Source organism: Chenopodium album, chromosome 3 (assembly GCF_948465745.1).
Source record: "Chenopodium album chromosome 3, dcCheAlbu1.1, whole genome shotgun sequence".
In the NCBI taxonomy this organism is placed as follows: Eukaryota; Viridiplantae; Streptophyta; class Magnoliopsida; order Caryophyllales; family Amaranthaceae; genus Chenopodium; species Chenopodium album.
Window position 1 is genome coordinate 79907913 of NC_137836.1, and position 17626 is coordinate 79925538.

At 36.6% G+C, this 17626-nt stretch overlaps 2 protein-coding genes across 2 annotated transcripts; both read left to right on the forward strand.

The window, feature by feature from the left end:
• Positions 1-1098: 1098 nt before the first annotated feature.
• On the forward strand, positions 1099-4222 carry LOC145618747 (growth-regulating factor 1-like). Its single transcript, XM_081673489.1, has 3 exons — positions 1099-1478; positions 2320-2818; positions 3611-4222. The coding sequence occupies exons 1-3, from the start codon at positions 1277-1279 to the stop codon at positions 3618-3620; spliced, it is 711 nt and encodes a 236-aa protein (XP_081529615.1). The 5' UTR covers positions 1099-1276; the 3' UTR covers positions 3621-4222.
• Positions 4223-14416: 10194 nt separating this feature from the next.
• LOC145618763 (transcription factor bHLH47-like) lies at positions 14417-17626 on the forward strand. The gene is made up of 5 exons (XM_081673490.1): positions 14417-14638; positions 15152-15269; positions 16034-16152; positions 16247-16374; positions 17042-17626. Exons 2-5 carry the CDS (start codon positions 15199-15201, stop codon positions 17444-17446), a joined length of 723 nt encoding a protein of 240 aa, XP_081529616.1. The 5' UTR covers positions 14417-14638; positions 15152-15198; the 3' UTR covers positions 17447-17626.

Sequence of the window (17626 nt, forward strand, 5' to 3'; positions counted from 1 at the left end):
TATAGTATATGTCAATAATATGATTCAATTCTACGTATTATATGATTTAATTCAAAGTATGTGTCGTAATTTTATCATAAAATCATCTTCAATAATCTAGATCTATAAACTTGTAAAATATGTATTATATAAGTGTTATTAATCTTATTATAGATTGTTTTAATTGGTATGTTGCCTCCTTTCATTTGCACAATAATGTAAACGTTGTACTTTCTGTACATTTGTGAAAAGCAATTTTAGAAGACAAGATAGGGGAGGAGAGGATAAGTATTGGAACATTAAAAATAAAAAGAGAAAAAAAAAATTAATGGTGATAATAATAAAAAGTGATGGGAATAAATTGTTGAGGTACCAGAGGCTTCTAGGTCTAGCTAGTCAGGGTAACGTTTTTCATATGTGCTGTATCATGTAAATTGTAAGGTATATTTTCATAGATAAAGGGACAATAATGAGTCGTAGTGACCTCGTCTTGAAGTTGAAATATCCAAAATGCCTTTTGTATATGCTTATCCGTCTCTAAATTTGGTTCCTTAATCCCTCGATAATAAGAGTAAGGGACGGAACACATCACCCCCTCACACGCAGGCAAGAACCGCGACATCTCTTAGCTTGAATTTATTTTTTTAATCAAGTTTTTTTTTCTTAGAAGTTAAGCGTAAATTAAATTTAACACTTTGAACCCCCCCCCCCCCCAAAACATTTAAATATTTATTTCCTCTTTAAAATAATTTTATAATTTTACCCTCCGGCCCCTAAGTTAGAATTTGTTATATACAGTCGGGTGTACCGTACACTCAATAATTAATCAAGGTTGATTTTTGCTCTTCATCTGATGAAAAATGAAAAACAATTATCAAAATGAGAACAAATACTCATGGATATACGATAGACTCGGGTGTAATAACAACTTCTCCCCCTAAACCTAATAATGGTACATGAAAAAAAAAAAATCAAAAAAAATAAGAACAGACTGCAGACTGCAGACATACATCTTATATTTCTGAGGTCTAGTAATACACAGCCAGCCAGCACCTATATTAAACTAGTAACATCAAATGTTATTATTACATACAATCTTCATAACAGTTCATCATTCACACAAAAATAATTTCTGAAAAAATAAAAGCCCAAATAATAATACTATTCTGCAAAAATTCCACTGATAAAAAAGAAGTTTCAGAATTCATTCAGTCCCACTATTTATATGCTTCTCTCAAAAATAATCTTGAAACAAAACTAGTGTATAAAATTCCCTCTCCTTTAGAAAAAAGAAAAGATGATGATATCTGGAAGAAATAACCATAAATCTCCTTTCCCTTTCACAGCAAGTCAATGGCAAGAATTAGAGCAGCAACTTCTTACTTTCAAATATATTATGTCAGGAATTCCTGTCCCACCTGAACTCTTCTCTACTGTTATCAGAAACCCATTTACTTCCTCTTCTTCTGGACTCTTCTCTAATCAACAATCTATTCCATGTAAGCTACTTACCCTTTTATTCTCTGCATCTAATCTTGTTGTTGCCTTTTTTTTTTTACGATAACAGGTCTTGTATACAACAGGTGCATATATTTATAGTACTATATATTTCATTTCATAATATTTCGTAGAAGATAGTTTTATAATTTGGCGACTTTTATGTTATTTGAGATGACTAAGTCTGATAGATATATGTGTAGATATATTTGATTTATGGTTTGTTGGATATGTATGTGTTTATTATAGATGTGGTTAGACACTATTTATTGGTTTAATTGCTGTTGGGGCTAAAAATAGGAAGTATCACTTCACTTTAAAATCATTGTCATCAACCCTAATTAGGCTAAACATATTCTAGATTATGTTTTTAATGTTTTGGTTTATATGTCTATGATTGTGGTGGGCTCAATGTTGTTGTTCAATTGTGAAGGGTTATGGAGACAATGAAGGGTCATGCCTTGGCCTAGGCCAACATTGTAATGATTATGGCCAATATATATTAAAGTACTACCTCCATTACACATTATTTGCAACGATTTGACATAAAGTAGAGAGGGAAAATGTCTAATCGTTGCAAATAATATGTAACAGAGGTAGTATATACAATTGGGTTCAATATTAGAGATCTATATTAATATCTAGTCAAACCTTATCTTCAACCATTCATTGAATTCTTATGAAATTATTGCTAAGGGTGGATGGATAGGAGATAGGATAAAGTGCATCTATCAGTGTGTGCATCACATACAGTACATCTCTTACGTCGGTTACCTATGGAGATTTTACATAACTGATGGCATTATCCGCTAACCCATTTGTTGAAATCTTTGTGTCATGTAGTTGGATGGGGTTGTTTTCAAATGGGATATGGAAGAAAAATAGACCCAGAGCCAGGAAGGTGTAGAAGAACAGATGGTAAAAAATGGAGGTGTTCAAAAGAAGCATGCTCAGATTCTAAGTATTGTGAGAAGCACATGCATAGAGGAAAGAACAAAACTAAGAAACAAAATCAACAAGTTTTTTCCAATACAACACCAAAATCATCAACAAATGACTCCACTTTTTCAACATCATCACCCAAAATTAATCTAAAAACTTGCATCCCAAATTCCCCTGCAATTTCTTGCTCAATTTCACCATCTAATAATGATATTGCTACAACTTATCCTTATATTATGGGTCAAAAAACTCAAGCTCACTCTTATCAACCCACCACTTTTTACCCTTTTATGTCTCCTCAATCTGATTCTACTAATTTTACTCAGTCAACTCAAAATTTTACTGCCCCTCACTGGCTATTGGACTCTGAGTCATATGATCAGCCTAAGAAAGAAATGAGGTTTGACTCTTACTTCTCTACATTATTGTACATTTGCTCAAGTAGATAGGCCGTTTTCGAGTTTCTATGTTTGTTTTTATATGTTACTTCCTCCGTTCTTTATTACTTGACCCGTTTTGACTTTTACACTATTTACCACCTCTCCTTTGACCTTCTTTTGTGAATAATATGTAAGAAAAAATATATTCATGTATGATCTTTTTAGATTGGTCTCAATAAGTACTATCATAATATATAACTTTTATAATTTTTACTTATGAAGAATTTAAGTTATTGATCGTTAAAGTTTTGCATTGGCAAGCGTGATGAAAGAAACAGATCAGGTAAAAAATAATAGAGGGAGTAAAAGATTATTCCGGAAAAAAAAAAAGTTCAGATAAGATATAATAAAACTATTTAATTTGGATAGGTCGGGATTTTAGGTGGAAAGAGCTCACCAGAATGATGGATAATCTTAACCAAATCCTTTCATTTAGATGGTGTTAGGGTGGCAAATTTATCTTGAGAGAGGCCACTAGGGCTAGCTAAAATATTCAATTTTTTTATGATTATTTTCTCATGTGTGGTTATTAGTCACCTAGTAAAGATGATCTTTGTTAGATTAAAAGTGAGTATTAGTGAATAATAATTTTATACTACTTTAAATAGTAGAACATATTGCTTGAAATTTAATTTTTGGATGCAATATCAACTTTTGTAACACACACCTATACAAAAACGCGACTACTTTTTATATTTGCAACATGTTTTGATTATTTTGTGATTGTAAATATCGATTTTCTTATACTACAGGTACTTGTAGATGAAAGAAGCAATTAGGGAAACAAATGGAGTCCATATCAAGATCTATTGTGCGAAGACATCTAATGGGAGTAAGAAATCAAAGATTTGGACTTGATAAGACGACGATGGACCCATAACTCATAAGCTATTCCACAGACGATTGTTCGTGACTAACTAACTAGATATCGTGATTAATAATGAAAATCCTCATTTGATAAAGGAGGAAAAAAAAATAGAACGAGTGATCATCTTTAGTTAATACGAAGGTAATAACCTTATAAGCATGCATCACATGTAAAACATGTTTTGATCTTGTGGCACTCAACTTTCTTGTATGTAGATGTTTTTGAACGAGCAACCACTTTTAATGTTCCATATGTTTGTCAATAATCCTTATACAATGGTCTCGTGTGTGCCTTCATACAATTTCAATACTTATGGAGTACACAGGTTTAATTTGGTGTACATTATTGGGCACTTGTAGTGATTTGAAATCGCGATAATTTTGTACAGGTTTGATCATGTTCAAAATCTCTATTAGAATATCACTGCTTAGGCTTGTAAGCTGTAACATATCTATGCATAAACAATAAATGATATTTTTCCAATTTTTAACTACAATCCTTCATACTCTTAATTCTAAATTATACTCCTAGAGTCCTGGTACTTGCATCATGTTATAATGGGTACATTTTAGCACTTTTAATGCAATTGTATAAGTTTGGTTCGACATGTTGCAAAAACTTTAGATTTGGCCCATTTAGTTAGGCAGAGCATCATGCATAAACTTTAGATTCGACCCATTGAGTTGGACATAAGCATCATGGCCCCAAAATTACTGGACTTGTACCAAAGAATTTTAGGCCAATGTACTCTTAATAAGGAATGCATGCATCTTGTTTGTATCCAGTTATTGTGCAAATTCAATACCACGTAGTAGTATTACATAGAATTTGTTTTACTTTTAGGTTACAAAAACTAGGAGAGCATTGCTTTTCCCAAAAAAAAAAAAAAAAAAAAAAAAAAAACTAGGATAGCATTAGATATCACCGGAAAACCAATAAGTAGATCATTAGCCTAATAAAGTGTTAGACATTTGCATGTGTTATTTGAAAAGTTTATAATTCTGTATACACCCTCAATATATATGGAACTATACATACACAAAAAAAATCATGCTAGCTTTATATTTTAAACCGTTAACTAGACAAATACGTAGTTCTTAATAGCACCTTAAAAGCCCTATACTTTTTTCATGTTAAAATATAGTAAGTAATATTTTTAAGCTCCAAAATAGCAATCATATAATTACATACAAATTTAAGTATTATGATCCAAAATATGGTTGATCATGTATGTTTTTTTTTTTTATGCAAATGGGGGCATAGCCCAAAAGACACAACAACTAAGAAATAAAACGAGGAGTAGTAACTCCTAAGACATCCTCCCTAAGAAGTTCCTTTATTTCGATTGGAGGATTCTCGAAATAAAGGGGACTTCCTTCAAGATTGATGCCTAGATTAGCTAGTTTATCAGCTACCTTATTACCCTCACGAAAACAATGAAAAATACGAAAATTACAATTAAAGGTTTTGATCATGTTGCGACAATTGTTGATCATGTGTAGTCCTTCGCCACCATGAGTCTGATCATCTTGAATAGCCTCAACACAAGCTTTGTTGTCCATTTGTACCACAAGCTTAGTTATTCCTAAGTTAACTGCCAACTTCAAACCAATTTCAATGGCCATTAACTCAGCCCTGTAAGCGTTGCATATACCAAAACTAGCTGCAAATCCCTTGATGAATCTGCCGCAACAATCTCTTAATACTCCACCTCCCCCAGCAAGTCCTGGTGAGCCACGAGCAGCCCCATCAGTATTGAGTGCCACCCAGCCAACTGGTGGAGCAGACCAGCTTACAAGCACTTGTCTTTTTAAAGCATTGCGTTTGAAAATAGAATTCACATCATCACCCATCATCACTCTCCAAGTCTCCTCTGCCTTCTTTCTAATAAACACCCCTTTATTGATTGGGATGTCATTGACTCTTGCAAAAACCTCACAGTTGCGCCACTTCCAATTCCACCATAGTGCAAGCGCAAAGCACACAGGCCACTTCTCAGAGTAAATCAGTCCTTCAGCCTTAAGATTCTTGCTCATCCAATCCTGCAGGTTACCAGTGTAAAAGGAAGGGTAGAAGGCTGCACCACCAATTGATTTCCAGACATCCTTCACAGCAGGACAGTCACGAAGCATGTGTAGCAGGGTCTCATCCTCACCAGAGGTGCATCTTTTGCATCTAGGATCTTCGGTTAAGTGTCTCTTAGCTCTATTTGCATTGCAGAGCACTCTGTCATGCAAAATTAGCCATAAAAACACCCTGATTCTTTGTTGCACTTGAGCAGACCAAGCAAGATCCCATTTTGGATCTGTTGAAGTATGGCTATCATCTTTTATTAATCTCAAGGCCTTCTTGACAGAGAAAGCGCCAGAATTTGATCCTAGCCAGAAGCGAGTATCATCAGCATCATTATCTTCAATCACTCGGTGTGCAGCAATTTGCTTGAGGACATCCGGGGGTAAAATATTAGCAAATACATCCCAATTCCACCCCTCACCCATAGACCACATCTCTTCTACTATTGCTCCATCAATACTGTCTGGAATAGGAGCAATAATCAAGTCACGGAGAGGCCTTGAGGTAGCCCAACAATGATCCCAAAAAAGTGTTTTGCGTCCATTACCAATAGCTACAGCAGAGCCTTTAGTAATCCACTTCGCATTATCTGTAATACCCCTCCAAACATTCGACATATTTGTGGTAGGAGCAAACATGTCAATGTCACAGCGACCTTTGCAATATTTGTACCTTAACACCCTTGACCAAAGTGAGTTTGGTTCCGATAAGACTCTCCACCCAAGCTTGGTCAAGAAAGCCGAATTAATTTGCCTAGCTGATCGAATACCAATTCCACCTTTGTCTCGAGGCAATTGCAATGTTTCCCATGAGAGGAGATGAATTCGGTTTTTCTCTTCACTTCCTCCCCATATGAATATCCTCGCTTTTTTGTCAATTTCATCGCAAGTGAGTCTAGGAATTTTGGCTGACTGCATAGAGTAGTTTCCTATGGTTGTGAGAGTCGACTTGGCAAGAGTAATCCGCCCCGCAAGGGACAAATATTTTGTTTTCCAACCAGATAGCCTTCGGTCTATTTTTTCACATAGGTGTGCATATGTTTCTTTAGTCACCCGACTAGTCAATGTCGGCATCCCAAGATACATACCCAGATCTTCTGTTGATTCCATCCCAAGTGCTTCATTAATCTGTAGTTGAGAATCGGGATCAACATTTTTAGAATAATAAACACGAGACTTTGGTAGTGAGACCCGTTGCCCAGACGCCTCACAGAACCTATCCAAACAATCCCTTACCACCTCAGCTTGCTGCACTGATGCTTCTGCAAAAAGTATCAGGTCGTCTGCAAATAAAAGGTTGGATAACATGGGACCTCCACGGCTGGCATAAATAGGTGACCAACGATTAGCAACAATCGCTTCCTCAATAACTTGATTAAGCCTCTCCATGCATAAAACGAAGAGGTATGGAGATAAAGGGTCGCCTTGACGAATACCTCGAGACGGGTTGAATGCTTCTGTTTTTTCTCCATTCCAAAGAACACGCAACGAAGAGGAAGTTACACATTCCATAATGACTTCCACCATCCGAATTGGGAGGTTCATCTCTTGTAGAGTGTCTCGAATAAAATCCCATTTAAGGCGGTCATAAGCCTTTTCGAAATCAATCTTAATTGTCATGTATCCCTTCCCACTTTGCTTTCTCTTCATGGTGTGGATTACCTCCTGTACAATAACAATATTGTCGGTTATTTGTCTCCCCGGAACGAAGCTTGATTGAGCACTTGAGATGATCTTCGGAAGCAGGGGTTTCAAGCGGTTGACAATAGCTTTGGTGATGATTTTGTATGTGACATTGCAAAGTCCAATGGGACGGAATTGAGAAGGCAACTCCGAGCAGTCAATTTTCGGGATCAAAACAATGAATGTTTCATTCAAAGAGTCAGGGATACCTTTACCTTCCAAAACAGAAAGTGCCATAGCATAAACATTGGGAGCAACAATTTCCCAATTTTTTTGATAGAAGAGTGCTTGAAACCCGTCCGGCCCCGGAGCTTTAAGAGCACCCATGTTCTTGATCACAAAGTCGATGTCCCTAGCAGTATAGGCACGATTCAGAGAGTTCCAATCTTCGGTGGATATTGCAGCACATACCCCCGTTGGGATGTTATATCTAGTTGTCCCCCCATCATCTTTAAAGAGAGAAGAGAAGTAACTCACAACTAGATTTTTAACAGCCTCCTTATCATGTTCCCAATTCCCAGCATCATTTTTTATTGCAACTATTTTATTTTTCCACCTACGAATTATAGTACTTAGGTGAAAAAAAGTAGTGTTGCGATCACCATTTTCAATCCAGTCCACCCTTTCCTTTTGATACCACAAAAGCTCTTCTTGGTGAAGAACTTCATCGAGGTCCCTCCGAAGCTTTGCTTCTAATTTAATCAAACCTGACTGCTTATTATTTGAGAGGGAGGATTGAATCCCCTGTATTCTAGCCATCAAGGATCGTTTTTCTCGAAATATATTGTGGAAAACCTCTTTATTCCACTCTTGCAAATTTTTAGAGAAAGAAGAAAGGAGAGGGATAAGAGGAGCGTCTGGATTCCATTGGTTACTAAGGAAATCTGAAAATTTTTCATGAGATAACCACGCTGCTTGAAATCTGAAGGGTTTATCCAATGAAACCAACGGAGCAAAACCGTTTGAAGATATAAGCAGAGGGCAGTGATCAGACTGAAGGGCAGGGAGATGTTTTACCCTAGCCTGCTCGAAATTCATACTCCATTCAGAGTTGCACAACGCTCTATCCAATCTCGCACTCTGTCTGGTTTCAGGGGAATTTCCACGGGCCCATGTATGGGCCGATCCAGAGAACTCCACCTCAATTAATTGAGTATCATTGACCCATTGATTGAACCGAGTACTACGACGTGTAGTTTCATTGCAGCTAGCACTACGCTCCCACCCAAACCTAGTCTCGTTGAAGTCCCCCGCAATCAACCAAGGCTTGTTGTTGCGTTGGGCAAAGTCAGAGAGGTTTGTCCACAGATCCTGTCTATTTGCCGGATTAGGACTTGCATACACTGTTGACAGGAACCAAGGTTCTTCACCATTTCTAGTAATGGTCATGGTAATGTATTGATAGGATTTTTCAATGGGGTCAACGCTCACCAGCTCTGGCTTCCAGTACACCCAGATTCCACCACTAAAACCATGAGCATCTACTCTCGTATGACCATAATAACCAAGCATTGTAGCAATTTTCTGAGCATGATCTCCACCCATATGGGTTTCAATTAATGCAAAGACACAAGGTTTATTTATCCGAATCACTTCTCTAAGCACAGCTAGAAAATCCCTACTACCAGCACCTTGCACATTCCACACCATACACGTTATGGGAATGGAATTGGGGAGTTGAATGTTTGCACTATTCATAATACCATTGGATAAGGGAAAATTGGCCTTAAAAGACTCATCAATCAGTCTAAAAGCATGCTTAATTCTCAGTGGTAACCTCATAGTCACCACTAATTCCAGCGTCCCCGGCATCGGAGGTATCCATGAGTGTATCTCCACCTCCATCTTGTGAGTCAGGGGGTCGGCCTCCCCTAGGTACGGTTCCTCCATAGCTGTGGTTGCACAAATTGTCTTCTCCGGGGGAATTCGAAGGTGAATTGGTGCAGGGAGTAGAAGAGACATGGGTGAGGGCAGGGTTGATTTGGCTTGATGAGGGCTGTGTGTTTGCAATAAGGAGTGTAGCTTCTGGGTTTGCTTCGGTGTTAGCTTGGAGAATATTATTATTATTTTCTTTGCCTAAGGAAACAGTAAGAAAAGATGATGATGGACTTTTAGGAATATTCTGTGAAGATACATTGGAAATATCTTTTAGGATAGAATTTTGAGGGGATTGATTTTGTTTCCTAATTTCTTGCACTTTTTTCGAACTTCCTAAAAATTGTCCCTTATTTTTCGGCTGAGTTGTAGCCTTGCCAGCATGGAAGATAATATTTTTAGCAGGATTTTTGGGAATTTGAGAGTCTAATCCCAAGTCAACAGTGTCCACACCAACCTCAGATAAAATCAAAATTTCTGCATCCAAATCAACAGGAATATTCTGATTTGATTGCATCTTTTCATGATTACCTTCCTCATTCAGGATAGAAAATCTGGACCCCCCTAGAATAGTGCCTTGATTGTTGACTTCCTTGACTTGAGCTGACTTTGAATTCTGAAAATTCACTGCTTTTCCGGCCACCTGCGCTAGCTTCTCAGCACGTGGTGGTCTTCTTCTTGGTGGCGGTTTCTTGACCTGCATCCAAGATCCATAGTCATGAGCTTCCACTGTCGAGGGCACCTTAACAACCTCAGCAGAGTGATGCACACTGCTCTGCTCCATGACCTGATCAAAATTATCATGATGTTTCGAGGTGCAAGCTTCACTATTATGACCAATCTTGCCACACTCGAAGCAAATCATACGAAGACCTTCATATTGAACTCTCCAGATATGCCCTTTCAACCAAAACTTGGACAGTAAAGGTTTAGAAAGATCTAGTTCAACACTAAGTCTTGTGAATTGGCCTCGTTGAGCCATAGCAGTGTTATTATCAACACACACCACTTTACCAATCTTGCTTCCTATCTTGTGTAGGAACTCTTTGTCAAAGTATTCAACAGCCAAATGAGGAATCCTTACCCAGGCAGTTAAGAACCTCATTGGTTTATCATCTGGGATGAAATTAGGGATCCATTTACGAATGGTAAGATAATTGTCATCAAGCATCCATGGACCCTGGGTAAGAACATGATTGTAATCACCCATGTTGGTAAAACGAGCAATAAAGTAGTCATGTCCTATATCAGTTAGAACAAGACCACCAGTTAACTCCCATTTTTTCTTCAATCTCTTCATTAGTGACATATAGCCAATTTTGCTGTCAAACATCTTAATGATTAGGGTGTGTTTCCAAGGTTGATCATGTATGTAATTACACTAACAGATTAAATATCTCAAACTTGATACTAATAATATAATAAATTTTAAATTGCTAAATAATTTGCACTATGCATAATTTAAGTATTTGCTTTTCGGTTGACTTTAAAATTTTATACTTTTTTTTTCTTTTATCAACCATACTAGGTTAAGTCCCGTGCCATGCACGGTTATAATTAAACTTTACAATAAAAATTATAAAGAATGGTTTTTATTTATTTTTTATTTTTATTTTTGAGGGGAATAAAGAATGGTTGTTAATTTAACAATTTATCCATAAAAAAAATATTTGTGACAAAATAACTTGAATTTTAATTTATACCAAATGCGTAAAGGTTATTGTTTTGAATTTTATAAAAAATAATTTATTAATAGAAATTTAGAAACTATTGGGTTTTATATAAGAAAACGAAAATACAAGCTTAGGTTAGTACCCGTATATGTCTTCAAAAAAAAAGGAAAAAAATAAAAGGTTAGTACCCGTATACGAACTCATATACCTTCGTCCTTATATTTTTGTTGACACACTTTGACCGGCATTAAATGAAAATTTAGTTGATTTATATTACTTTAGAATAATTAGTATTCCATAATCAACTTTTTTAAAATGTATTTATAGTGAGTAGTAGCGGTTTTTATTTTAATTTTAATAATCACATTGCATAACGATTAATGTCAAATGATTAATCTTGGAGCTTGGAGGAAAAAATTGGTACTCCTTAATATTTAATACCTTATTTTTAATCTATGTTTGTATACTTGTAACTAAAAGATTAATAGTATATATAGAATATATGTTAAAAAAAATATTAATTGAGTATGATTGGATTAGATATGTTGTCAAAATAGAAATAAGTATTATTGTAGCTTATAAAATGGAAGTCATTAAAATTTGGAAAAAAAAAAAAAAAAAAGTGCAAAAGGAGGGAAATTATTAATGACATCGTGACAAATGTCATCTTAGGTTTGCTTTTAGTATAGGTTAATTGATTGATTGTGTCTTACAAGGACCAGTGGACCACTATAAAATAATCAAATTACCTAGAAAAATTATACTTGTAATTATTTTTACATATGATATACAGAGTTTTTTTTTTTTTTTTTTTTTTTTTTTTTTTTTTTTTTTTTTTTTTTTTTTTTAATAAACAAATAACATTTTAAGAAAACTGTCATATAAAATATATCGTATACACAAATTCTTATATATGGTTGGGCGCTGACCACACCATATGTCAAGCTATTATGGAGGTTACCTTGTTAGTGTTATATGAGTTACTTCGCCAGTGTTATAGGAATTATTTGGTTGATATTATAGGGTTACTTTGTCAGTGTTATAGGGATTATTCGATTAGTATTATTGGAATTATTCAGTCATCGTTATTGAAATTACTTTATTCTTCGGATTCTCAAAGGATCCCGGTGGGGTACTAGACCCCCCGGGTATTCCCCCCGAACCAGATGGATAGAATTGCGCATATGCTTGCGACAACTCGTCCATGCGATTCGCTACGCCCCTCGGTTAGCTCGTTAAAAATCCCCTTTCTAGCTACCAGAGGATTTTTCAGCTTTTCTCCTATGTTCTAATAAGCGGTAAGAGAGAATCACTCTCTCCCAAGGAGGTTAGACAACGACTCTATGCTAGCAGAGCGTGAAGCGCACAGCATAAACACAAACAGAGAAAATCGGGTATCGGGGGTAAGAAGGTGTCCACGGACATAAGCTACTGACTCAGCTCCAACAATTGCTTCCATTGATAATGCCGAATGCGCAATTACGGAATAAAAGCAAAAAGTTATCCCTCTCTCGACGAAGCTCGGGAACCCTGGGACTGAAGATCCCTTTATTTCCTCCATGGTCCCTTATGTTGTTGAAAGGCATTCTTCACGTCAAGTTGAAATAAGGGCAACTTTTTGTTTGATTGCAGCCAAGGCAAGAATGCCACGAATGGTGGTCATTTTAGCAACCCGGGGCAAATGTTTCTTCTATCTCGAAAGGGGTTCGACTCAATATTCTTGAAGGAATCCTTTAGCTACTAATCTAGCTTTGTATCTTTCTACTGAGCTATCTGTTTTATGCTTGATCTTGTAAATTCACTTGTAGCCAATGGCTTGTTTCCCTGCAGGCAATGAGACTCAGTTTTTTTCTTTTTTTCTTGCATAGTCTTTCTTCAGCAAGAATGATTGGAAGCTTCAGCAAAGAATTCAGGTTCATAAAAAGATTGAACTGACATGAGGCCCGAGGGGGTTTTGGGGGGAAACGTTCCTTTCCTGCCTCCTTCGATAAGGAAGGTTTCTTTAAATTCAAGGTTTTGTTAAACAGTTTCTTTGAATTCCTTGATCTTGTAGAGACCCTCTATGTAGTTGTCTATCTAGGGGGCGACGAATAGGTTAGCTCTATCTCTTTCTTTCAGAACCTGTGCTCGAGAAGGTCCCCCAGTTCCTCGGAAGCACCTCGATCTTACATGAGACTCGGGCTATTTCCCACTCTTCGCTCATCCATTCTGCCCGCTCGTCCAGACGCGGCGCCCTTTCTCATTATCATCTACCGCCCTTTCTTTCCTCCCGGCTATTCACGCATGAAGATCGTCGTATGTATGCTCGACTTCGGTTGCCGGTTCTATAGGTAAGAGTCCATTATGGCAGGATCAGTCACCTGGGCAAACCAACCGCCCATCTATCCTCCTGAGGAGAAGTTTGGTTTCAAACCCCGGGCCCTGTTCATCATATCATGAAAGAGCGCAGTCATGGCTCGCTGGTACGTCGCCCCGGCATTCTTTAGACCAAACGGCATCACCCGGGACAAAGGGCCGCGATCCCGCGAGGGTGAGCTAACCCCAAAAACCCGTCCTCAGTTCGGATTGCAGGCTGCAACTCGCCTGCATGAAGCCGGAATCCCCTTCTCTCCTCCACCCCCTTGAACAGGCTTTCCGCGGTACCAGTCCAGTCGTCCGCCTATCTTTATGATCTCCTTTCCTTCTATTCATCATTTGGCTTTGACCAAAAAAGGGTTCCAAATTAGGTTTATGGTGTTGGCTAAAAAAAAGGGGGGAGGATATCTTTAGGTTTTTGTGAAATGGGTGCTCTTGTCATCTTATTTATATTTATGAATAGAAAACCCGAATTCCTCTATTTGATGTCGATTCATCCACACTTCCATTCTTTGTAGAGGAAGGCTAACTGCTTGCTGGCTGGGAGCCCACGAATCAAATTGATCATCGAAACTAGTCAAAATCCTAATCTTACTTGATTTTCTAAATCAACTTAATGATTCCTTGTAAACATCCCCCCGAGGGGGTTTTGGGGGGAAACTCGGGTGGGTCGAATCCAATAAGTAAAGGTCATGATCGAGTTAAGCTTGCGTTACAAGTAGTAACATGATATAGCTAGTCGCACGTAAAATACACGCGATTTTAATCGTATAATAATTAATATTATTATTGCTCTATCCACCAAACATTTTTAGAATTGGAAACCTTTTTTGTAGAATAAAAAATTGTGACAAAAGTTGTCCTTTTCTAAGACTTATGGAGAACACACGAATTATGACAAGCACACTTTATATAATGGTGGATTGCGTGGTGTTGAAATTACACGTTGGATTTCAAGCATTATGCATGATCAAGGCGTGTGTTTGGCGTATGCTTTTATACATTCTACTAGTGGGAGGTTGCCCAATTTCACGTGGAACTATGCTATCACAAATTTTAGTATTTCCTTTTATTATTTGGAAATTTATTTCCTCACCAAAAAATCAAACTTCCCCAAAATTAAACAATAAATTTTTTTGATGAACTTCTACACAATTCCTACAATTTAATCCCCTTCAATTTGATTTTTGGAGGAGCAAGAAAAGATAAACCCCACCAATTGTTTGCTTGTTCTTTGTTGAAAGTGAATTCAAGGTAAATTTGAAATTTAATTAGTTGGGTTTGAAAATTTGTTGGGTATTTGAATTGGGTTTTGATTTTTAATGTTCATAAATTGGATTTTTTTTTAAAGTTTTATTCTGGTGATTTGATTTTTATTTACATGGTGCTATTGTTTAATTTGTGGGTAATTGAGTGATTTTATGTTTGAATTGAATGATTGGAAAGCAATTAATTTGCAAGTTTCTGGTGATATAATTTGATGTTTATGTGTTCAATTTTCTTGGATTTGTCTAGTTTTTATATTTGTAGTTCGGATTAATTGAGCTGTGTTGATTGAGCCATTTCTTCATTGAAGTTGGAAGATTATGCTAAATTATACTGCTTGATTATTTGGTTGTGTGTTCACATTTTTGGTAATTGCTGCTTCAAGCTTTTAGTACATGGTATAGAATTGAAGCCAGATATTGATAAAGATTGCATTTTGATCAAGTTGAATCTTTATTGACTAAATTTGAAATTTGGGTTGAAATTGGTTTTGTTTCTCAGGGTAGAAAACTTTCAGCAGACCCTAAGTAATTGGTGACTAGAAACAAATGGGTTCGGAAGTTATCGATGATCCCGTTCTTAATGAGGAAAGCGATGCTCCGGAAGATGTAGTGGATGAGTAAGTAATCTGATTGAGCTTATTATAGTATGGTAGAAAACATTTTGCAGTATTATATAGTTATTGATTAGTCTTTCATAGTCATATTATACATATACTCCGTAGTTTTCACCATTTCTTTTAAATTTTGGGCGAAAAAGAGAATCGTACTTGTCTTTGTATTAGTCATATTTTACATACTACCTCCTTTACGGGTTATGTGCAACGATTTGACATAAAGCAGAGAGGGAAAATGCACATAACATGTAACGGAGGTAGTAGTAGTTTTCATAACATGGGATTTTTTTGAATTATGTAGCGGTTCATTTCATGAAAGGGTTTGTCTTGTGGGGGACTAAATGCCCAGCTCATTCTAGATATCATTGTCACTTACTAATTAAAATTGAGATTGTGTAGTCTTGTTCTGTTCAAGTGCAAATGGTGCGTGAATAATGCTATGTTTTTAGAGAGCAGGAAAGGTAGACAATGTAATCAGGAAGATAAAAAGGATGGTGGAGCATATATACAATATGTAACAATTACAATGGAAAACTTAATAGAGAGAAGAGTTATTATCATGAGAATGAGACTTCAATATTCTTTCCAAGTTTGATTGGATTATGAATTACCTTAATTAAAACCAGAACAGAAGGCTTGATTATGCTCGAGTTTGCATGGTTTATGAACAAGCTCCTACCTTTTATCCATTTCAATGTATTTGAGTTATATGGGAATTTCATTTGTGATATGCATGTTTTTACTTAAAGCGGTTGTTTTATTTGCAGTCCTCACTCCAACAAAAGAAAGCGGGGTAAATTACCAAAAAAAATTATGAAGGCAGAGAGAGAAAGATTGAAGCGTGAACAACTAAATGTGCTTTTTGATAAACTGGCTGGTGTTCTTGGTAATTTCATTTTCTGGCTTTGTTGGACTCATCAACATAGATATTAGTCTTGTTATACTTTAGGTCAAAGACTCATTCTTAAAAATCCATGCAGATTTAAACCAAGAGAACAACGGGAAAGCCTGTGTACTGAATGAGACAATTAAGCTCATGAAATATATGGTTTCTCATATTCAAAGCCTCAGAAAGGAGAATGCAACTCTGCTGTCAGAGTCTCAATATGTAAGCTCTTCAACTTTCTACCCATTTTGTTTCATATTTGCTATAGGGTTGAAGATCGTGATATTAGGCATGCTATTTTAGCAATGATTCTGGCCTTCATCTTTGATGCTTGAAATGGATTTGTATAGGATGCATCCACTTTTTTATATCTGGTTTAACTTTTTTTCAAAATGTGATGTAATTGCAAACAAGAAAGCCAATGACCTCGCTTATATGCTCATCCTAACATCTGCTTGTCCTGGGATAAACAGTAATTTTTATGTAAAAGGAGACAATTGTTTGAACTTTGAAGGGATTGCAGAAACTAAAAATGTTTGAGTGCTGATACTTCTGCTATGGCTCTATGCCTTTCCTGTTGGTATAATTAGATTGATTGCCTTAACTTGGGAATAAGGGATAACTTATAGGAAATCATTATTGAACCAAAATTGCAAAGCTACATTCTCCGAACAATTGATAGTACTTGATGTGGCTGTTGTACTGTTTATGCATATCATCTGTCTCCTTTGTGTTGTTAATACTAATTTTCGTAAGGCAAAAAAAAAAAAAAAAACACTATCTGGATGTTTGCTACGACTCAGCAACTATATCTGAATGACTACTCTGGCTTTGCATCGTTCCTTCTTTCCATAAGCAGTATTTTCTGACGTTTTTCTTGTCTGGCTAGATGACAGCAGAGAAGAATGAGCTTAAAGAAGAGAATTCTGCACTTGAAGTGCAGATAAGGAAAATGCAAAATGAAGTGGAAGAGAAGCTAGGCCAATCTAAGCCTGACCTAAACGCAAGCCCCCCTCTTGAATGTTGGCATGGAGAAACAGCTTCACACTTCATGGAAGGCCAGTTACCACCATTGGCGACCACTGATCCATCTTCACAACAGCCAATTCTTGGCCCACTCTATGTCATTCCAATCAATCCTGACCTGCAAACTTTTCAAAAGGCTGATGCAGCTTCTAATTTACCTAGAACTGTGAGCAAACCTCATGCTAGATATCCCACACCAGCTGACTCATGGCCATTGCAGCTGTTGTCGAAGCCAGTGGAGACGATAATAGGACAGACAACATCATAGATTGCACTTGGTGTATGTAGTAGAATTAGCAGACAGACAACTTGATGGACTCGACTTCAATTCCCTCACTGATTAGAGTATATAGCTACGTAAGGAATGCAAGTAATCCATGTATTAGCTTATGTCACTATATTCAGTCTCATATTTGTAAATCAATGGAGTTTCTAGCATTTATAGCAA